Genomic DNA, 22,697 nt, shown 5'->3' with positions numbered 1-22,697 from the left:
AGCGGCCCAGAGCCCAGAGCAGAGGTCAAGCAGAGCTTAAGTACACTTTTTGGAGAGGGGGGGGGCTTTGCGTACATCAGAACAAATCATCATGAGGCGCGGGAAAATTGAACAACTCTGAGACATGATTAGTACATTCATTGGCAGGAACAGATTGGACGGGGGTGATTGGTCACTCCTAAGCGGGGTACACATTCAAACTGATCGGTTTTAGGGCCTAAAGGACTACATGACAAACTACACAGAGTCCCAGGTTATTAGACAACCAGGGAGTCAGTGGGAATATTTACTGGACAGTTCGGGTATTGTCCTAACAGAGGATTTTAACAATACCTGGTCCTTCACTTTTTAACTCAGGCCCTGCAGCTTGGAAACTTTACAATGCCTGGTCTTTTACACTTTAACTCAGGCTTTGCAGCTTAGAATCAGCTTAGAAATTTTACCTTTACAGTTTTATCTCATTTTTATTGTTTTTGTTACATTTTTTTAATCCCCTCTCCCTTCCCTTCATTCCTCTTTGTCTAATCCACTGAATTTCTATTTCCCCCCCCCCCCCGCCCCCATTGTTTGTTAGTGAAGCCAGATTTACAGATAGGTAGTTAGTGTAGTTAGGTAAATTGGATCTAATATCAAGTAAGATAAATAAAATGGAGGCCATTATAGAGAATCCAGTCCAAGAAACCAGAGCAGCACTTGGGGAAATTGAAATGTTAATGTCTCCAAGCCCGGGAACCCATCCTAAGGAACTGTTAATGAAGCAGCTACCAGCTAACAGGGAGATGCTAATCCAAAAGCCGCCCCAGGCCCTTCCTGCCCAGATTACTCCTCCAGCCCACCTATCTCCCACCTTTTGGGCCTTCCCATCTGCATTTTATCACTGAAAGTGAAAGAGAAACAAAAGACATGAATGTGGGAAAGCTGAAAGAAGACCTTAGTTCATAACCCACTTGAATCAAACTGTGAAATATGACATATCAAGAATTATGTAATGTTTTGAACGACCAACAATAAAAAAAAATAATAACAGGCAAAAAAAAAAAAGGAAGACCTCCCCCTTTCACGGAGTCCACCTTTCAGGTCCCCTTCTTCCTCCAGGGAGAAGTCTTTTCTGGTGTCCTTTAATAAAGCCTCCTACTTTCCACTCTAAACTTGCCTTGGCGACATATCAGAGAGAACATTTGGCCTTTTGTTTTTTGGGGGGATTGGCTTATTTCACTTAGCGCGATAGTCTCCAGATCCATTTACCAGCAAAAGTCATAGTCATTTTTGATGGCTGAGTAATATTCCCGTGTGTACAGATAACACCATATTTTCTTTATTCATTCATCTATTGAAGGGCATCTAGGTTGGGTTTCATAGCTTAGCTTACTTTTTAACCTTTGCTTTAAAAGCTTACTGTCAGCATATCTTCACCGATTGTTTCCTCCTGTCCTAAGGCTCAAATAGTCTCATTCTTTATTATTTTTGTAGACACTTTCTTTTCAAGCTTTCCCTCCTTTAAAAGTGTTATCCTCTCCCTCAACAATGTCTTTTGTGAGTATGAGAGCTTGTAACCCTTCTCAAATGAACATTGACTGAGAATCCACACCACACAAAGTTGACAACACAAAGCGAGGGAGACATAAATCATACTAAGAGCTTGAATTCTACCACAGCCCACCAGTGGGACCCCAAAGGTTGCCAAATATAAAAATAAGTCTGTACCACTTGATAAACAGTCAATGCTATAAGACCCTGTGTGTCCCACCTGGAAAAAAAAAGGGTGTTAAGTCTCTCTGAGACTCACCAGATACCCTCAAGACCCAGCAAGCAAAGGCCTGGCACTAAAGACAGCTTCTGTTAATGACATTTTGAAGATCGCTCCTTCTACCATTAAATACAACAAAATGTGAGAAATGTTATCTTGGTGACTTTTAAAAGTGTGATAGACATTCAGAGAATGGAGTTCTCACTGGCAACATCAGATGGAATGGAACTCAGAGAGACAAGAGAGCATCTGGGAGAAGCTTACTGAGTATAATAGTGTTTCCCAGACTTTCAATAAATAACAGTCATAATAAAGACCATTTATCCAGTGCTTGCTCTGCCATAGGTTCTATAACAGATGCCTTTTAGAGACAGACATTTCTATATTTATTTCTCCCAAACATTAGGACACATAATTACAATTCCATTTTTTTACAAAAAAGCAGTGTTAGTCTTCAATTAATGCACACTGACACAGCTAAACCAAAGCTGTTTGGTTTAGCTGTATCAGCTAATTCAAAGCCTTTTATTTTGTTTGGTCACATTGTTTGTTCTGATCCCTTAGCACCTGGGTTACACCAGTTGTTAAATTGTTTGAGCAGCTCCCTGACAGGTAAGAAAACTGAGACCAAATCACCTGCACAAAATCACATAATAAACACCAGAACTCGGATTTCAGTCCAAAACAGAGTAACACTGAAACTTATATATACTCTGAATCACTCTTTCAGCTACCTTTCAAGTATGAAAAGAACTTTAAGGGAAAACTTTTATCCTTCTTCGTGTGATATCATGTTTTCTAATTCCTTGAAGCCCACCCCCACCCCCAACGAAAAGAAGAAATAGGGCAACAAAGCCAAATAATATCAGACAACCTCAATGATCTAGGTGAAAATTTATTCTCTCAAACTCTCAAAGATAGGAAGCAACCTCCAACAGCAACAAAACTCAACATTTATGCAAGGAGGGGTGGAGAGAGATGCATAACCCTCCAGTTACCACAGATCCCCTCAGAAATGCTCACAAGGCCCATGTGACAACAGCCACCGAGTTTGGAAAGAGCTTTCAAGACTCCAAGTCCTAATTAAGAGTAGAAGGACCGGAGCGGTCTAAGCCCTATGAACCCAATTTTTGTGACCAAAATTTTCATAGACGATAAAGCCCCACATTAAGGAGAAGCTGCTAATAGTAGAATCCTAACTGAGCCGGTCAGGAACAGAAAGGGCAAAGGAAACCAGGGGCAATCCAAAGGGAAGGGGGAACATTTCATAAAAACAACAGAAGGGGGAGCACTAGAGCTATGCAGTGAGGCAAGCTGTCTTTGCCCTCCCTCCTCCACTAGTACAGAAATATTTATCTCAGGGTTGGAACATAGCTAGGTAGTACAGCGAGGGTTTAGCATGCACAAAGCCCTAGGTTCCACCCCAGCAAAACACGTGTACTCATACACACACATACACTCAAGCACACGCCTCATCTCACCTAAACAAGAGCAAAAAAACAGGTCACACAGTTGAATTTCCTATAAAGATACTGTGAGAAAAAAAGAGTCAGGAGCAGAGTAACATCACTAGACAATGATAATGCCCAAAGAAAGAGAAATAATAACTTTATATTTAAAAATAAACCCCCAAATGAAGTATCAGCCAAAAGCTTTCTAATTTTGATGTAAAATAGCAATAATAACGGTTCCGAATTGCTTTCCTCCGCTGTGTCCTTCTGTCGTGATGTTCTGATTCATCTCAAGCCCAGAGCTATGAAGCTGGCTGACCATGGACTGAGCCTCTGAGATAATGAGGCAAAACAAGCCTTTCTTCCTCTAAGCTGTTCTTGCCAGGTCTTTTGGTCACAGCAATGCAAAACTGACTAAAATAATAACCTACAGATAATGATAATGATGGTGATGGTGACAGTGATGATGATTATGATCCCCCAAGGACTTAGCAAACCTCTCTTAGGCACATCATGAGGCTCCAAACAATATCTCCATCCGCCATTGAGACCTTGAATACTTTTGGATCTTCTGGATCACATGGCCCAAGTGGCACAGCAAGCTTGCAGAGCAGCCTGAGCCTATTGCAAACTAATATGGTGTGGCTACGATTTGTGCCCCCAAAGGGTGTATATGCCAGAACCTAGATTCCTAGTGCAGCAGTATTGAATTGGAACTTTTAAGAGGTGGGGCCTAGTGGAAGGTAATAAGGTCATTAATCTATAAGTGGATTAATGCTCACAGGAGTAAGTTATGCCTTATGGAACTGGATTAGTTTCCAGAAGAATGGATTGTTGTAAGTGAGCCTGGATCCTTCCCCAAATTGGTCTTCTGTATATGCTCCTACCATTGTGATGCTGTCTATCCTGTGGCATTAACCAAAGCTGAGTTGAGGCCTGTACCTCGCTCTTGAATCTCCAGAAATATGAAAATCTCCTTTCTTTGTGAAGTACCCAGCTTCAGGTATTTTTTCATAGCAACACAAAACAAAGATAAGAGGACTTTTAAAAAAAATGGCTGACTCCAGATATGTGGTAGGAAACATGAAAAATGTACCTGGGATATCTTATTGTATTTGAAAGCAAGGAAATATCAAACACTAGCAGAGTCATGTTAATAGACACCAACATCAATATGACCTGGTTAAATTTGAACAACAAAAGAAATAATTAATATGTTGAATCAAAATTCATTAAATATATGAAAATCTATGAGTTTATAGTGATGCATAAAGAAAACAAATTTCATGATTCCTTTTGGTGGTTGTGAGAGCACTGATAAAGTTTTCTGAAAACAGTTAAATAAGGAATAAATAAATAAGCATTTACCTGCCTTTTCTGAATATATTCTATTTCAGGGTAACCAAAGAGCTGATGAGAAAAAATTCACAGAATATAACTCCCAACTAATAAACACAAAGAGAGTGACAGATTCAGAAATCATCTGGAGTAAGATATGTAGTTAGGCATATAGATTTGGAGCTTCAGAGAGCAATCTGGCCTGGAGGTGTATATTTGTAAGTCTTTAAAATATGATGCATTATAGAAGCCGATGCCGCAGTCTGGCTGGGCACAATTCAGGAGCCACTTGTCAAAAAAAACTAACTTTATTTTTAGAACTACAAACGCCAAACAAAACAGCTCCTCAGGGAAAAAACCTTCAGAGCCCAACTGCCACCACGGGCTTCCACAAGCCTCTCACCCACACAAGCCTCACCACCTCCCCCAATCCTCCTGCTCTTGAGGCCGATTAGCTGGGTCGCGTGGGCGGAGCCAAAGAAGTCCCCCAATGAGCAGCTCCGTGGTCTGAAAGGGCAAGGAAACAGCCCAGTGAGCATCACCGCAGAGGAGCCAATCAGCTAGATGTTGCTGGGGCCGCTGTGAGCCAATCATCAGCCAGCAGCTGGAAGTTTGCTGGCAGCTGGAAGTTTGCTGGGGCCCCTTTGGCTGTGGCTCTCAACAATGCATTATAGAGGCCTTGGGAATTTGTGGGAACCCAGGAAGGGATTGAAAGAGAACAAGGGATGCAACTGGCCATATTATCAACATAAGCAACAGGCGAAGAAGGAATAACTAACGAGAGTCGCTAAGCTGAATCAGTCAGAGACGTGTGAGGGGAAACATTCAAGAATGAAGTAGTGTTGCAGAAATCTGTAGGGTGACAATTTTATGAAAGCATGAGAGAGAAGGAAACGTCTTAGAGGAAGGGCTGCAGAGTCTGGCCAACATAGTAAATGCAGTAGAAAGGATAAGTGGAGTGAAGCATGAGAAACATTTTTATTGGCAACAGGGATCTTCAGTTGCAATGGAGGACAGAAATAGGAGCCAAACTTCTGTACATTAAGAAATATGTGTAAGTAAGAAGGAAGTTTGCTGGTAAAAATGGGAGAGTGGTCTGAGAGTTATCTGATTCCATAAGAATTTTTAGGGTTTAACCCAGTCTATAACCAGAGATGAAGAAGTCTTTGAGGAGAGAGAGAAACAGAATGAAAGAGAAAGATTAAGATGTGTGTTCCAAAAAATTAAAAGATACTGGTTTTATAGATTAAAAATAAAAATTATTAAGATATAGTTCCTGAAAAACAATTTCCCAAAATACAATGGCTTAAAAAAAAAAACTCTTTGTAGAAGTCCAGTTCATGGTCCACTACCTCTTGTACCTTAACCGTGTTAAGGACACAGGGATTTTTTTTATATTGCTGCTTCACTAAGTCCTAGATTAGGAGTCATAAACTATGGCCTGCAGACCAAATTCAACTCACCACTGATTAGAAATAAAATTTTATTAAAACACAACCCAGCCCATTGGTTTACATATTGTTCATGGTTGTATACCTTCTGCAATGGCAGAGTTGAGTAGTAATAACAGAGATAAATGAAAACGTTTCCTATATAGCTGTTTATGGAAGAAATGTGCCATTTCCTATTCTAAAATGTTACTGTCTTCCATGTAGTCAAATGAGCAAGTCAGTATATTCACTGGATTTGAATTTTAGTCAAAAAGGAGGGGGAAATGAGCAGTTTAGGCCACACTCTTGTCCTCTAAAGGACAATGACTTGAAAATGTACAAATCATATCAGTTGACATACTCCCAGTTAGAACTTAAGCTCATGACCACACTTTGCTACATAAGAGGCTAGGTAATGTTGTTTATTCTGGGCAGTATGTGTCCAGCTAAAATGTGCCGGACCAAAAGCAAGAGAATGCACATTGGAGCTGATTTGCAGTTTCTATCACTAATTCTTCTGTGTTTAATGGCCAACTGTGGATTAGTAAATGGATATCTACTCCAAACTCTCAGAGTAAAAGAAGTGAACAAAGTTCAATTTTTCAATGCAAGTGATAGAAGATGGATAAATTACTCAGGAGTCTTAAATAAAAACTAAGATTTAAGTTTGGAAAGACAAAGATTAAGGATACGAGTTAAATGTATGAAGTCACGAAAGTTATGAAGAAGTTAATATTTTGCCACAACATGATGCACTATTACTAAGGAGGCACTAGCCTGAATTGCGGTGATAGGTGGGAATGATGGTCTGATATTGGCCCTAATGACTACTAAGCATATTCTAGGCAGTTGGAAAAGCAGAACTGGGCCTGAGGACATTTGCCACTTCCTGATCTGGCAGATTGGTTGGGTTAATAGCTGAATATTTGAAAGCAGAGGGAAGAGCAGAGTGGGGGGAATGCCAGGAACATCTGCACTGAGAAAGTCAGCATTCTTACAGGGGCCAGAAGGGAAGTGTGCAAGACACTAAAAGGAGATAGCTAATGCTGATTTCTTACTGGGCCTTACCCTTAGAGCCAGTGTATGAATGTTTAGTGTTTTTAGTTGCCCCAAATCCATGTCCCCTGCTCTTGATACTGTACCAGGTTCTCTCAATAGAACTCCCTCCTGCTATTCAGTGAACCTGCCTCATGTGGCACATTGGACCTATTCCTTCCAAAGAAAATCATTGCTTTCCATTGGGACAGTGATCAACCCCAAAGGGATAGTTATGTAGCTTAATTGCAGTCAAGGAGGTGCAATAAATTATTTTATGGGGCTCTGAGAATAAGGCAGGTTCTTCTTGCCACTGGTCTTAAATTTAAGAGAATATAAAACTATTTGCTTTTCCCGTTTTCCCAGAGATATTCTGTCAAAGGATTGCAACAACAAGAAGTAACTGATAGACAAAAAAAGGGAGTGGGGGGCTCTAGGACCTTGCTGCAAAATTGAGTCCAACTGTGCCTGGAGTAAATGCTACCCTTAGAATTTTGTTACTGTCACAAGTCAATACATTCTCTTCTTGCATAAGCTTTGGTAGATTGAGTTTTCTCTCACTTTCAACAGAAAAAGATATAATACTAGTAGACCCTTTAAATACTCATGTCATTTAATTTCATAACACTTGTGTGACATGGGTATTATTACTATTTTGTACACATGAAGTAACTCAAATTTAAAATTTAGTATCTTTGTTATAAATGAGCAAATTATCTGCATAGACATCTCTCAAAGATGGATATATGAATGGCAAATGGATACATGAAAAAAATGCTCAACATCCACTAATCATCCAGGAAATGCAAATCAAAATCATAATGAGATATCATCTTAGTCCAGTTATAATGGCTGTCATCAAAAAGACAAACAATAACATATGTTGGAGAAGATGTGGAGAAAGGAGAATTTTTATGCCCTCTTGGGCATGTACAACCATGTTAAAAAACAGTATGGCTATTTCTCAGAAAACTAAAAATAGAATTACCATATGATCCAGCAATCCCACTCATGGGTGTACATCCAAAGAAAATTAAAACAGTATGATGATGAGACATCTGTACTTACAAATTTATTGTAACACTATTCACAATAGTCAAGACATGGAATCAACATAGGTGTTCATCAATGGATGAATTTGAGACTGTAACTATGGATTACAGTTTCATATAATCTTCCTTGCAGGAACTATACCAAGGTTCATCAAAGATTTGTAGTTTTTATTTCTTTATTGGAGAACTTTAAGATATTTTACTTTCTGAGTAATTTTGAGTGCAGAACCGTACATTTTTTTCTTCCAACAGGTCACAATTGCTTGTCCACATCTAATCCAAAAGCAAATTCTTCAATGACCCACTTCTATTAAGTCTTTCTAAAATGTCTTACTTAATTTTCTTATAAACAACTTATTTTTGCATTAATTCATGGGTTTCTACATTTACTTAAATTGCATAATTACAATAAAAGGTATAACTGGCATTGGCATACATAAGACTCTATTAGTTTTATAGGACTGCCATAACCAATTGTCAGAAACGGGTGGTTTAAAATGAGACAAATTCATTGTCTCATAGTTTTGGAGTCTTAAAGTCTGAAATAAAGGTATCAGTAGGGTCATGCTATCTATTAAGAGATGGCTTGTTCCATGCCTCTTTTTAGCTTCAGGTAGTTTTCCTGACAATCTTTGGCATTCCTTGGCTTGCAGATGTATCCCTCCAGTTCTCTATCTTAACCTAGCCATCTTCTAGGTCTGTGTCCAAATTTCCCCTTTTCATTAAGAACACCAGTCATACTGGATTAGAGCCCACACTAATAACTTCATTTTAACTTGATTGCCTCTATAAAGATTTTATCTCCAAAGAAGATCACATTCTGAAGACCTAAAGGTTAGGATCACAGTATATCTTTCTCAGGGTCAGAATTCAACCACCTACTACACTGACTTTTTGTTGCCCAGATGGTAGGGGAAAAAAAAAGCAGGGGTGCCATATAAAAGTGGTGAATATTTATAATAATATGTGGGTCAATAAAAGGAGTCAATAATATCCTATTTCACAAAGTGGGGAAAGAGCAAAGAGAATGACAGAAGTGGAGCTGGAGCCCTATTATATTTCCTGTTTAAGTGAGTATTTTCTGTTATTGTGGACTAAGACAGCCTATTACTCTCTCTCTGTCCTACTGAGTTGGAGAAAGTTAGACAGTTTCAATGGGAAATTTCTATTCAAAAAAGGGACTGAAACTGAACATAAAATGTGCTAATACCTTGATAACATGATATTACAAGAAAGTTTTGGAGTTCACATCTTTTAAAGTGCCTTCAAGGATGTGTAGATTCTCTTTCACAGGCTTTCAGAAAACTCCTTTGAGTCAATCTCACTCAGCAAGTTATTTTTTTTTTCTTTTCTTTTTTTATCTACCCAGCATGTCTTCTAGTAACAGAATTCAGTATTTCATTTTGTGGAATCACTCCTTCCCCTTTTGGTTTATTTAAAAATGATGGTACATTCAGAACACAAATTTTGGTTTATGACCTAGGCCTTGCCAGTGAAACTATGACATGCTTCTTGTGGCAAGAAAAGACATATCATGGCCCAAGAGGCCAGAGCAAGGGAGGGTAGATAGAAGAGATGGATCATAATCAGTAAGTGAAATAAATAAATAAGGAATAGCAAGGAGGCCAAAGTGAATGGAGCAAAGGGAGTCATACCAGAGGTAGCAGTAGGTGAGGTTATAAGGGTAATGGAAGATCAGCTCATGTTGGGCTTTGGTTTTTACTCCAAGTGGGAAACTGCCAGGAAAGTTTTAAGCAGAAAATGGATTTGATCTGACTTGATATTTTTCAAGATCACTTTCGATGAAACAGTAGGGAAACCATGGAGGACATTGCTGTAATGACCCAGGTGGGAGATGGTGGAAGCATATGTAAGAAATGGTCAGACTATGGGTATGTGAGGAGAGTCCAGCCAAGACAATTTCCTGGCCGCTGGAAAGCAACCATGAGTCAAGGATAACTGAAAGGTTTTAGGCCTGAACAACTGGAAGGAGAGAATTGTCACTGAGAATGTGAAGGAATGAGAAAAGTAAGATTAGGGACACAGGTTTGGACATGGTAAGACTGAAATATATTCTCAAGGATGCAGCTGAGCAGAGGAGTAGGGGTTCATGAGACAGATCCAACCTGGGGATAAAAGCCAAGATACAAAGACTTGCCTTCTCTCTCTGCAACCAACAAAGCTTCACCTGGGGTTTAACAGGATAAAGGAAGAGAACTTTTTGTGGGGGAAAACGCCAGTCCACTTTACCAGTCAGACTCCTGTCTTTGAGATCAAAGAGACTTCATTCCTTCATCTTACCCACTCTCTGGTTTCTCCCTGGTCTCCCCCAGTCCCTTTAGGCTAGACCCCACATTCTGCCCAGTTGCTCTCTGCTTCTTCCCCTCCAGGTCCCTATTCTTAGGCCATTACCTGTTGGATAAAAGACAGGACGTTCCCTAGGAAAGTGTTCATTTCCTAGTCGCCCACAGACAGGGAATCGCTAGCCTCCAGAATCCACACTTCTCACATTTACACAAAGGGCAAAAATAAGCCTGTTCCGTTGAGCCTGGGTCACTAACCCAGAAAAGTCCCAGCCGGCTCCACTGGTGGAATCGGGGTGGACAAAAAGGCTGCGAAGCCCTCCACACTAGGGTAAGACACACCGTTAGGGGTCAGGCGACCCTAATCTCTCGTGGCCCAAGTGGATGATGCAGGGAGCAGGCCAGGGCACGGAGATAGCTCAGCAGCTGATCCAGCACAGCCAGAGGAACAAGCCCGGCGGAGACCCCTCCCTTTACCTCCTCCCCGGGCGCTCCCGCCCCCGCGGCGGGGCAGCCAATCGGAGCCGGGCAACCTTCCGCTCCGCAGACCTGGCTGCAGCGGCGGCGGCGCCGGGAGGCTACGCGGAGGCTCGAGCTCGGTGCCACTGGCATCAGGTAAGGTGCGCACCGGGGGACAGCAGGCGGGCACGCGTGGGGGAACCAGGGTGCGTGACGGAGAACGGGGAACGACACGACTTTCCTAAAGCGTTCGGGCAGGCGCTTAAAGGGCCTTAAAGACTAGAGGAGGCCCAGCACCAATCGCCGGCCTGGGCCAGGGCTGCTGGAGCGGGATGCAGTGGCGCCGCCTACCCAGCCCTGCCCTGCCCTGCCCTGCCCAGAGTCTCCGCGGGCCTACGAGGGGCTCTTTCAAATAAACAAGACACTTTAAAAAATCTGTATTTCATTTTTAAATGTTATGGTTTCGGTTTTTAGGTAGACCTTAGGCGGGGCCGGTGCAGTGTATGTGTTCCCTGCGGTCTAGGCGGCTGGGTTGAGCGAGTGGTTCTACTGGGGGCCTCCAGCGTGGGGACTTGGGACTCGACCCCGGGACTCTGAAATGCCAGGAGGGTGTCCGCTCCCGGAAAGCGTCTTAGCCTCTACTAGCCACACTTTCCTCTTTGGAAACTGTGAAGTGTGTTTCATAGGCATTGTTGTGAGGGGGTAAATGAATTAATATTCTGCAAAATGCATTCTAGACATGAAGTGCTCAGGAATATTGCTAATGAGTTCATATCCTACTTTTAAAAATTTGAGGCATCCTTTATATACTGTTCTGGACCCTGATATTTTTTCACTTAACATTATGTCATATGAATTTTCCATCATACACTACTGTGAGATCTTGGGCATATTAAGGTAATCTCTTGGTGCCTCAGTTTACTTATCAGAAATATTATGGGTAATCGTAATGCTTGGTTGGATGGTTATGCAGAATAAATGACTTAGTAAACCTAAGTAACTTACAGCAGGACTTTCATCGTGGTAAAGATTCAACAAATATTAGCTCATCATTATCTATAAAGCAAGCAATACAGTCCTGAAGGAACTCCCTCCCCATCATTACTATAATTTCTGTGGCATTATTTCCAAGATTTTTTTGAAAATACTGAAATAGAGGTTATTGATATAACTCATTTTTCCCAAAAGATTATATTGATAATATATAAATCTTTTCCTTACATTATGCATTCCAGAAAAAAAAAAAAACACTGATGTGAAATGGTAGTCAAAGTATTATAAGAGATGTTTGGCATGAAAGGTTCTCTAACTGTACTTGAACTTTTAGGAGTAATTGTCAATGTTTTTCCAGTTTTTCATACATGTTCTTTATTTATTTTCTTTTTTAAAAAATTCTTTTTACTCCCTTGCCCATGCAATTAGCATTTGCTTAACAAAGATTTGTCACACTTGGCCACATGTCTCCCGCCCCCCCCCCACTCCCCTCTCTTATTCTCTGAGACAAGATCTCAATAAATTACCTAGGCTGTCCTTGAACTTTCCATCCTCCTGCTCCAGTCTCCCAAATAGATAGGATTACAGGTATGTACCACCATGACCAGCTGAGTCAAATCTAATAATCACTTTATTTTAATTGTATTTAGTTTTTCATCTATATTTACTATCACTCCTAATCTTTTTTTTTAAATAAAATAAGGGTAAAATCTGATAAAATACTCAAATTGTAATGGTCTTCTGTCTAGAGGCAGCACTACACCAGAACTGGGGGCTGATAGGGGACTTGTGCAGAAACTGTGGCAGAACTTTCATTCCTGATTCTCACTGGCATATCCAGGAGTCCGTTTACATGATCATATACATCACTAATACCATGTGGGGCCATTTGTATGTACCATAGTAGTATATTTAGGATTCTAAAAAAAAAAAAAAAAAAAAAAAGCTCATCTTTAGACATATATTCTGGAATTTGAAAAAGACATTTTTCTGCAAAGAAAATGTCTTATTGTTCCTTCAAATTAGGTCTTAACAATAGTGTCTGTTTGAAAACTTTTCATTAATGCACAGTGTATACTTTTTCATTTATGAAAAAACTGAAAACAAACAAACAAAAACAAAAACAAGCATAAAAATCCTGAAGATTGTTTCTGTGACAAGGAACTACATTCCTGAAAACTTCTTCAAATTATGAGTTATTGGCTCTGCCTTATGGTGAAAATTGAGGGTGACCTCCCAGCAATAGGGTTATATACACGTAGATATTTCAAAAGTATTAATACCCTGAATTATTTCACAAGTGAATTAAGGCAGTTTACAACAAAGTTGGTAACGGATAACTATAAATATAACCAGAAATTGGAAGCAGAGAAAAAATGTAAAAACAGGAAATGAGTATATGGGGGAAAAAAGAGCAAAGTGTGCCAGTGCTATCCAATAGCACTTTCTGTGATGATAGAAATGCCTCGGCACCACATAAAAATAAATAAAATAAAGGTATCTTGTCCAACTACAACTAAAAATTAAATATTAAAAAAGAAATGTACTATATTTAATTAATTTACATTTAAATAGACATCTGTGTCTATCTGGTGGCTACCACACAGGACAGTGCAGGTCTAAATTGGTTTTTGTAATTACATCTCAAATTTGTCTCTGGAAAAGTAAACTTAGTATGTAATATGGTTCTTGTCATTTAGAAGTAGACTATGCTTAGCAACTTAAGTCATTCATTCATTTATTACCCAAATATAAATGACATTGAAAGGAAGCAGAGCATTTCCTGATACTTAGCTGTATGATAATTTGCTGGGGACTTTATTATCAGGGTACCTTGATATATTGCCCTGCCAAACTCTATTCAATTAAGGAATTAGGGCTGCAAGAGATAGAGTCAGTGAATATGGCATCCTTTCTCTTTTCAGAATTTTGAGTAATTATACTAAACTTTATAGAAAAATTTAAAGTATATAGGTAAGCAATTAAGCAACTACATCATAGGGGCTGGGGTTGTGGCTCAGTGGTAGAGCATTTGCCTAGCAAATGTGAGGCGCTGGGTTCAATCTTCAGCACCACATACAATAAATAAATAAAATAAAGATATTGTGTCCATCTACAATTAAAAAAAAAAGAAAAGAAGCAGCATCATAAAAACTGTACCACTCAAAGACATAATTACTACTAATATTTCATCTGTGCATTTCCAGTCTTTGTCCCATATTTTCCTTGATAGGTCTTGAAATATCCAGTTTCCTCCATGAAAGAGACCTTCATTTGGAATGTGAGAGTCACTCACCTTGAACTCTCAGGCAAGCACCTGGCATCACCTAAGGTCACCCTCTCCTTGATGTTTCATTATAGCTCCTGCCAGTGGCCTGGCTTTGGGACAATGACTATAAGTGCTTGAGAGGGTCTTTCCAGGGGAAAGAGGAGAAATATTACAACTGTAGTCAGTTCTCCATGATAAGCTACCCATCCTTGACATTACTGACATTTGCAGCTAGATAACTCTTTGTTGGTTGTGTGTGTGTTGGGGGTGGGAAATGTTTAGTGGCTTCTAACTACTAGATGCCAGTAGCACACTTACACCCGCCACCCCTAGCCTGACAATCAGAAATGTCAGTGAGAACCACTGGGTCAAATGGAAAGCACTAAATTATTGCTGACATGCTCTAAAGAGTTTCAAATTCTTATTTGTACATGTGAGAGAGTCTGGCATCAAAAGACAAATCAGAAATTAAGGAAGCTATTTTGTCCTGGATGTACTATTAATTTGCTGTGAGATTTTGGTGGGAAAGTGTATCAGTTAGGATCCTAACAGGAAAAAGCATAAAATGAAAGCAACTTTTTAGAGGTCTCTTCTTCACAAAAAAAATGGGCAGGATGAGGGGAACCAACACATGATGGTGAGGTACCCAGGGAAGAGGGTAGACCACCCTCAGTGGACCATGCTCCCTACTCTTGTCTAAAGGGACAGGGAGGGCTGTGGTACTGAGCTGGGATGGGGTGGAGGAAACTGAAGCACTAGAAAAGAAACTGCCTTCTCCAGGGCTGCAGTGGCCATGAGAGAATGCAGCCACTGCCAGAGCAGCCCCCTGTGGGGCCAGACACGTGGGATACAAGTCTTTCTCTTTCTGTTCCCCACCCTCTGTTTCTTCATTGGCCAAACCCAACTGGAAACTGAAGGGTGAAGGATGGCAGACAGCCAGCTTCCTAGAGCACGGGACAGCACAGGGGCCAGCAGAACTATCATCTAGCCTTAACACCCCAGGGTCTTTGTGCCTCTGCAGAATGAAGGTTCTCAAACTCCACTTCTCTCTCTGTTTTTAAATTGGTGCATTATAATTACACATAGTAGTGGGATTAATTTTGCCATATTTGTACATGATACAACATAATCTGATCAGTGTCATTCCCCCTTCCTCTATTTCTCTCCATTTCTCCCTCACCTTGATCACTTATTCTTCTTTACTCTCTTTTTTAAATTATTTTTATCTCTTTTATGATTGTTATTATTATTATATCAATTACTGCATCATAATTATATGTATATAGACAGGATTCTTTGTACTATATTCATATATGGACACAGCATAATTTGGTAGATGTCCTTCCCCAGTAACACCCCTTCTATCTTCCCTCTCTCTCTTGATCCCCTTCCTCTACTCTGAGTCTTCTCTGGCTCCCCTTCTTATGCAAATATACATATAGTCATCCAGTACTGCTTAAGGCCTCTGGCTTTGTTTCATTATTATGTCAATTTATTCCTTAATAAGAGTACTTTGCCACATGTTACCTTATTTCCCTCCAATTATATCAAGATCACTTTTACTAAAGGTAGAAGCTTTTGAAATGGTGAGGGGAAAGAATAGGAGATTGTGGAATAGATTGGAGGGGGCGGCTAGGAAGGACTGGGGAAGGGGTGGCTTTTGTTTGGATGAGTGGCAGGTAAAGCCGAGGACAAGTTCCAAGCTCTTTTCCACCTGGAGCCTGGATGGCAGCAGTTTCATAATTCTGATATTCTGAGCTTGACCTAGTTTCCTTGTGTCTGTCCGTCCCTTGGAATCAGAGAGAGGCAAAGACCCTTCAGTTAACCAAGCTAAACACCCAAGAAAATTAAACCAAAAGAGAACAACCACAAAATAATATGTCAGCACTGAAAGAGAGTATAGGGTCATGTAAGCTCATCTAAGTTCCTCTGCCCTCTCCTTTTTTTAGGTACAGGTCTCCAACAGGAGACCACATACCCAAGCCTTGATTGCACAGTTGGTGGGTGACTAGACCAGGCCTAGAATTCTGGTCTCCCGAGTCACAGGCAGGCTCTTCATTCCCCAGAGATACAGCTGGACTTTCTGTACCTGAGTGTGTTTTGTTTTGGGGTCAGAGCAAATAAAGGCTCAAACTCTAAGGTTGTTTAACAGACATGGTGCAGAAGATGGCAGAATGTGGGGCAGGGGGAGAAGCCTGCTTTACATTGCTTTTCTTTTAACTTTCAAGTGAACTAGTGTAGCCTCAGCTGTCATGTGTCACTATGTAATAATTCAGGAACTAACTCAAGATTATTCTTCTCCTTTTCCTCCTTCTCCTCCCACTTTGCCCCTTCCCCCTCCTTCCCTTGCTCCTTCCCCCTCCTTCCCTTGCTCCTTCCCCTCCTCCCCCTTTCTCTTTCTCCTTTTCCTTTTCCTCTGCCTTCTCCTCCTCCCTTTTTATTAATTTTCTTTTTTTTCAATTTTTTTTTTTTTTTTAGTTTTAGTGGACACAATATCTTTACTTTACATTTATGTGGTGCTGAGGTTTGAACCCAATGCCTCATGCATGCCAGGCGAGCACTTTAACCACTGAACCATAATCCCAGCCCCAGTTTTCTTAATTAATAAAGTTATATCATGTTTCTGGATGGGAAGGCTTATTTCACCCTAATATAATTTATAGTTTTGGTGTAATTATAGTTATTGTCCCAATGGATTTTTTTTTAATTTGACAGAGATGTTGTAAAATTCATCCAGAGATCTAAGCAAGCAAAAAGAGATAAGAATACTGAATAAGACTAATGAGAGAACTTGAATGACCAGGTATAACACATTGTATAGCCACAGTCTTAGGGATTAATTTATGAATTATAGGCATGGGAATATACCTCATGGCATAGCAGATGCAGTGAAAGAAAGAATAACTACTAATAAGAATTTAAGTATAGAGTCACTGGGAGAAAAAATGGAATATTCCATTAATAATTCAATTAACAGTATTTGGTAAGAGTAGAGTCTCATGCCAAAAGTCAAAATACAATTCAGATTGATTTAAAAATTTAAAATGTGATCTGAGGATATAGCTAGTAGTAGAACACTCACCTAAGGCCCTGGATTCAATCCATAGTGGCGTGCGTGCACACACACACACACACACACACACACACACACACACACACATAAACACACAAACTGGACTGGCCTGTAATTCAATTACTAGGGAGGTTGAGGCAGGAGTATCTTAAATTTGAGGCCAGCCTGAGCAACTGTGAGACCCTGTCTGAAAATAATAAAATGATGATGATGATGATGAAATTTAAAAAAGAATTAGGGCTGGGGATGTGGCTCAAGCGGTAGCGCGCTCGCCTGGCATGCGTGCGGCCCGGGTTCGATCCTCAGCACCACATACCAACAAAGATGTTGTATCCGCCGAGAACTAAAAAATAAATATTAAAAAAAAAAAAGAAATTTCTCTTTCTCTCTCTCTCTCTCCTCTCTCACTCTCTCTTTAAAAAAAAAAAAAAGAAATTCAAAAAAGAATTAAAGCTAGATTCCTATCCTCTATGAAAGGACATCCCTCTCTCCACCGTGAGTGTCCCGTTTCTCCTTTCCTATCCTTTTTAATAAATGCATTCCTGTTACCCTGAAAAAGGAAAGTTAAAAATCTAAGGGAAAATAAAGAAGTTGTTTACACAGTCTCTTGGGAAAATCATTCTTAAAAAAATATTAAAAGTCAGACAACTTAAAATGTTTTCATGTTTGACCATATAAATATTAAACCATTGAAATTAAAAAAGACCTATACAAGCCTAAAACTTCTTGTTATAGGATTAGGTCTTAAATGATTTAGGATCTATTAAAATATAGAATAAAAATTTTCCTGGATTCTGTTTAACTTGAATGGGTCTCAGAAGGACACTGGGGAAGAAAGGAAAGAGAGGTGTGTGATGGGCAGGTAGAGTATGGTGTTCAAGTCAGTTTTCCCATTGTTCAAAATACCTGAGATAAGCAACTTACAAAGCTCACAGTTTCAGAGGTTTCAGTCCATGGTTGATTGGCCTGTTGCTTTTGGGCCTGTGGCAAGCAGTATATCTTGGTGGGAGCACATGGCAGACCTGGGAAGCAAAGGGAGAACAGAAGAGCCAGGGTCCCAGTATCCCCTTCCACTGACCTAACTTCTACCATTAGGCCCCACCTCCTCAAGGTCCCATCACCTCCCCAGAGCACCACAGACTGGGACCACACCATTTACACATGGGCCTCTGGGGACTTTTCACATCCCAATACAGCTGATGTTGAAGGGTGGAGCCTGGCCTGGGGTTGCTGTCCGTCCTGAAAGTGTTGTGTTATCATAGCGGGAGCTGAAAACTGGAGAGGAAAGGACATAGGAAAGATCTGGCTGGTCTTTGTAGTTATGTGACCCTGGCAGGTCTCCAGTCACTCAAGGCTCTCTGAGCACCAGAGAGGATGCCCTAGTAGTGCAGTTCATCTCAGGTGGCACCCCTCGATGCCTAAATGTGGTAGAATTTCTAGGTAGGATTCTTTCTCATGCATCTGCATTTCTCTAAACCTCTATCTTTTTTTCCTTTTGTTTTGTTTTCCTCGGGTTCTATGGAGAACAGTAAAGTTCATAAGTAAAGGAGAAGCTTTACTTATAAGTTCTTATTAAAAAGGGAAAGCAAATGGTATTCATATTTTCAGGAGGACAGAGGATGCCTGGTAATTTAGTCATTTCCTCTCAAGTATGGTTTGTGGGCTGGAGACAGAATGGGAAGCAGTGGAATTACTAGTGCTTTTACTTTCTGTGAACTTCAGGTACCTCTTTTGTAAAATGGAATTAGTTTCTTTTTTCTTTTCTTTCCTTTTTTTTTTTTTTTGCCAAGGCTGTGAGGATTAGATATAAAGCAGCTGACATGAATAGGCACACAGCTGTTATCAGCCTCTACATATTTTGTGTATTTTCTTATCTGACACCTCACTCACATATAAGCTTCAAGGGAACTTAAAGTTCTTTTTTTTTTTTTTTTTTTTTTTTTTTCCAGTTCTGGGGATTGCTTTGGGCTACGTTTTCAGCCCTTTTTATTTTTTATTCTGAGATAAGGTCTTAACTAAGTCCTTATGCCCTCACTAAGTTGTTGAGGCTGGTCTGGAACTTTCTATCCTCCTGCCTCAGCCTTCCTGATCTCTGGGATTCCAGGCATGCATCCCCATGCCCAGTGGAACTTTTAAGTTCTTGAAGTGAAGCATAGCAGAGTGTTGGGAGGGCAAACAGCATGCTTTCCAAGGGCCTCAATGGTCCAGACTGTTGTCCCACATACACCCTTCATGTAGTCCTGGCTCCTCCCATGCCCCCAGCTCTCAGTGTTAGTCATCATTCTGAGGTATTTTATGCATAAGAAGACAACACATTTACTCTGACTTCCTGGGATCTGAGAAGAAAATCTGCTCGTTTTGTCACATTCTGCTTTTTGAGGTTTTCTTCTAGCAAGATCCCGTGTTAAATATTTGCTAGGAGATAGGAAAAGGCACCAGGCTGCAGAAGAAAAGACAGCACGTGTGCTGACCAGGTCATGAGACCTACTCTCAAAGCAGGAAGGAGAAGTGGGAAAAGAGAAGAGAGGAGAAGGCTAGAAACATGTTCCTCTCAACATAAAGCCTTCCCCAGGTGGTCTTAGGGTGAGTTTCCCAGAGTCAAGGTTGTTTTGTTTTGTTTTTTTCTTTTCTTGTAGTGCTGGAGATCAAACCCAGAGCCCAGGACTAGCTAGGCAAGCGCTTCACCACTGATTGCATCCCCAACTCCAACAAGGTGGTAGTGTGGTTTTATGGATGCTATCTATCCCATTTCACTGTTATTTGATTATTATCATCCCTGTGCTTAGCCAAACCAAACCAAAGCAAGATCACATGCAGGGCTAGGCCAAGGATAGGGTTACCTCAGCCTTCCTTTTGCACAGGCCATAGAAGTCCCTTTTCTCCCCATTGACCTCCTGGAAATCACACCCAGGTGGAGGGGCCAGAGAGGTATGTTTAGTCCTTTCTCCATCACCTCTGGTTATCCACTTGCCCTGCCCTTACCTGCCAAGTCTTAGTTAAAATAAAGTAGCAAACCTAGCAGCTCTGAAAAAAATGAATGAGAAGTTAATTTTTTATCTGTCTCTGTTATACTTAAAATTCTAGTGTTTATTCAAGAGTGACTTTTGACTTTCTGTACATGGTCTTCTGGATGCCTGATGAAAATGCAAATTGTCAGCCTCCCCTCTCCTCCAGGCTTTCTGGGCCAGACCTGGGGTGGAGCCCAAAATAGACATTTTCAATAAACAGTCCCAGAAATACATTGAAATTTGCTACCACTGTTATGCCATGTCACATTGTTTTATATATATATATACATATATACATATATACACCTTTATTTATTTATTTTTATGTGGTGCTGAGGATTGAACCCAAGGCCTCGCACGTGCTAGGCGAGCACTCTGCCACTGAGCTACAACCCCAGCCCGTCACATTATTTTTAAAGTATTTTTTTAGTTGTTGATGGACTTTATTTATTTATTTGCTTGTTTGTTTGTTTGTTTACTTTTCTGTCATGCTGAGAATCACACCCAGGGCTTTACACATACTAGGCAAGTGCTCTACCACTGAACCACAACCCAGCCCAACATTTCCTCTTTTATTTCTTTTCTTTCTCTCTTCTATCTCCCTTTATTGTCCCTTTTCTTTCCTTGCACCTCTGATTCCTGCTCACCTGTTTGCTCCCTTGTTCCTTCTTAATGCTAAGGGTTCAGAGTAGCCTCCAAGCTGTTCTTTTAACATAATATATTTAAGTCCTATGGAAACTCACTAGGACAGAAAAAAAGAAGTACATTTTATTACCTTGCTTGTATTCATAAAAGAAAGCCAAATAAAAAACTGTCTTCTCCAAGCATCAACTTTGGGAAATGCATGGTTTTCATGGAGGCATCATGTTTCCAGCTGTTCTTCCAGTGTACGAGAGGGACCTGGTGTTTGGAAATGCCCTTCTGTAAGAAACATCGCTGTTATGATGTCCCAGGGAAGTTGGCCACCACCAGCCTCAGTACAGAAGACACTGACCTGGATACCCAGTGGGTGGGCACAAGGAGGGGAAGATGGGACTGTTGGGACAGGAAGAAGTAGTGGAGGAGGACGTGGGCTAGCATGAAGGAGAATGGAGTTCGGGTGATACCATTAGGGTCCTGAACCTCTGCTTTTGTTTTCACAGCCACTGAAGGAAGAGACCAAGATGAATGCAGAGGTGAGTCCTTTACCAAAACCATTTTAAGAGATGCTTTTTATTGCAATGTTCCTTATTTTTCCTCCGCAGGATATCCTTTCTCCCCCACAGAGCTTTCAGAAACACAAACTTGCAAACATTTCTCCTCCAGCCTACTGATGTGCACCTGGTTCTGGGTGATGTAGGAAGAACGAGGCCCCTCTGGAGTTCTTATCCATGTCCATCCACCTTCAGTTAGAGTTAAATTTTTCACTACATCTAATTCTGGAATAGTACTCAGGAGCCAGGGTGGCAGTGGGGTGGGGAGGGTGCTGCACTCACAGTCCTGCTTTATGTTATTCTGGGGACTCTTGATTTTGCTTACTAGGACCTGTCTTTGCATTGTCTTCTTGGTGCTCTCATTTCCTGTTCTTTGATCCAAGAAGGTATCTGACATCTTTACCCCTTTGTTTTATTCTTCTACTCATTCTTGCTCCTTCCTGCTTTCACTCCCACCCTAGTCTAGCCTGCAGTTCATCCCTACTATTTCACTGATGCCCCCAACTTTTTTTCCCCCCTGTCCTGCTCATCTACTTAGGCAAGCCCAGAGATTGTCTCCATGGAGTGGTGATCTATTTCTCCGGGCAATTTGGTCTGGTTTTCATCTTTCCCCCTAAGCTCTATACTCCTTACAGATCCCTCCCATTCTTGGCATTTACATCACTTTTTACCTTACATACAAACAAAAATGTAAACATTCCATGTGACATCATCTCTCTTCATTCCTGCCTCTTCAAGTGTCTTATTCTTTTTTTTTCTTTTAATATTTTTTAGTTCTCAATGGACCTCTATCTTTTTATTTATTTATATGCATGCCGAGAATCAAACCCGGTGCCTCACACATGCGAGGCAAGCACTCTTCCACTGAGTTACAACCCCAGCTAAGTGTCTTGTTCTTTAGTCACAGAGGAAAAGATGTTTATCAGAGAGAGAGTGTGTGAATACTGGACACCCCAACCAATGTGGCTCTTTTCCTAGAAGTCCAGTTGAAGGTCAGGCTCTAGGGCCCATTGATCCAGTGGCTCATTAGGAAGGATACAGGATCTTTTCAGCTTTCTGCTTTCCCTCCAAGTGTTGTCTTCATCCTAGAGGCATTTCCCCCTTGTGGTTATCGGATGGCTGCCCGCTGCAATTGGGGCTACACACGTTCTCATTCCCTTTCAGCAAAAGAAAGAAGTGGCTTCCTGCAGCTCTTTCAGAAAAGAGGAAACCACATTTTTTTTTTTTTTTAAGTTGTTATCCCCACCAAATGCCTCCTTAAGTCTTGTTGGCCAGCATCAAGGCCACATGTCCATTCTGGGAACAATTACTGTATCTGAGGACTAGGGATTTTACTGATTGGCTTA

The 22,697-nt window shown here is 40.7% G+C and overlaps 1 protein-coding gene across 6 annotated transcripts in view; it reads left to right on the top strand.

Annotated features, from left to right (window-relative positions):
• Positions 1-10,728: 10,728 nt before the first annotated feature.
• Blvra (biliverdin reductase A) overlaps positions 10,729-22,697 on the top strand; it is a 39,364-nt gene continuing 27,395 nt past the window's right edge. The window contains exons 1-4 of one of the 6 annotated variants that reach the window (XM_078039827.1): positions 10,882-10,971; positions 19,787-19,863; positions 20,012-20,078; positions 21,301-21,333. In XM_078039827.1, coding sequence (XP_077895953.1) covers positions 21,322-21,333 — 12 coding nt within the window. In that variant the 5' untranslated portion in view covers positions 10,882-10,971; positions 19,787-19,863; positions 20,012-20,078; positions 21,301-21,321. Of the gene's footprint in view, positions 10,977-19,601; positions 19,734-19,786; positions 19,864-20,011; positions 20,079-21,300; positions 21,334-22,697 lie in introns of those variants that run through there. The other 5 variants (XM_021722301.3, XM_005319224.5, XM_078039828.1 and 2 more) reach the window with 5 other exon arrangements.

The sequence above is a fragment of the Ictidomys tridecemlineatus genome, chromosome 2 (genome assembly GCF_052094955.1).
Source record: "Ictidomys tridecemlineatus isolate mIctTri1 chromosome 2, mIctTri1.hap1, whole genome shotgun sequence".
Taxonomy (NCBI): domain Eukaryota; kingdom Metazoa; phylum Chordata; class Mammalia; order Rodentia; family Sciuridae; genus Ictidomys; species Ictidomys tridecemlineatus.
Note: the sequence above shows the minus strand (reverse complement) of the source record. Positions and strands in the feature narration are given on the sequence as shown.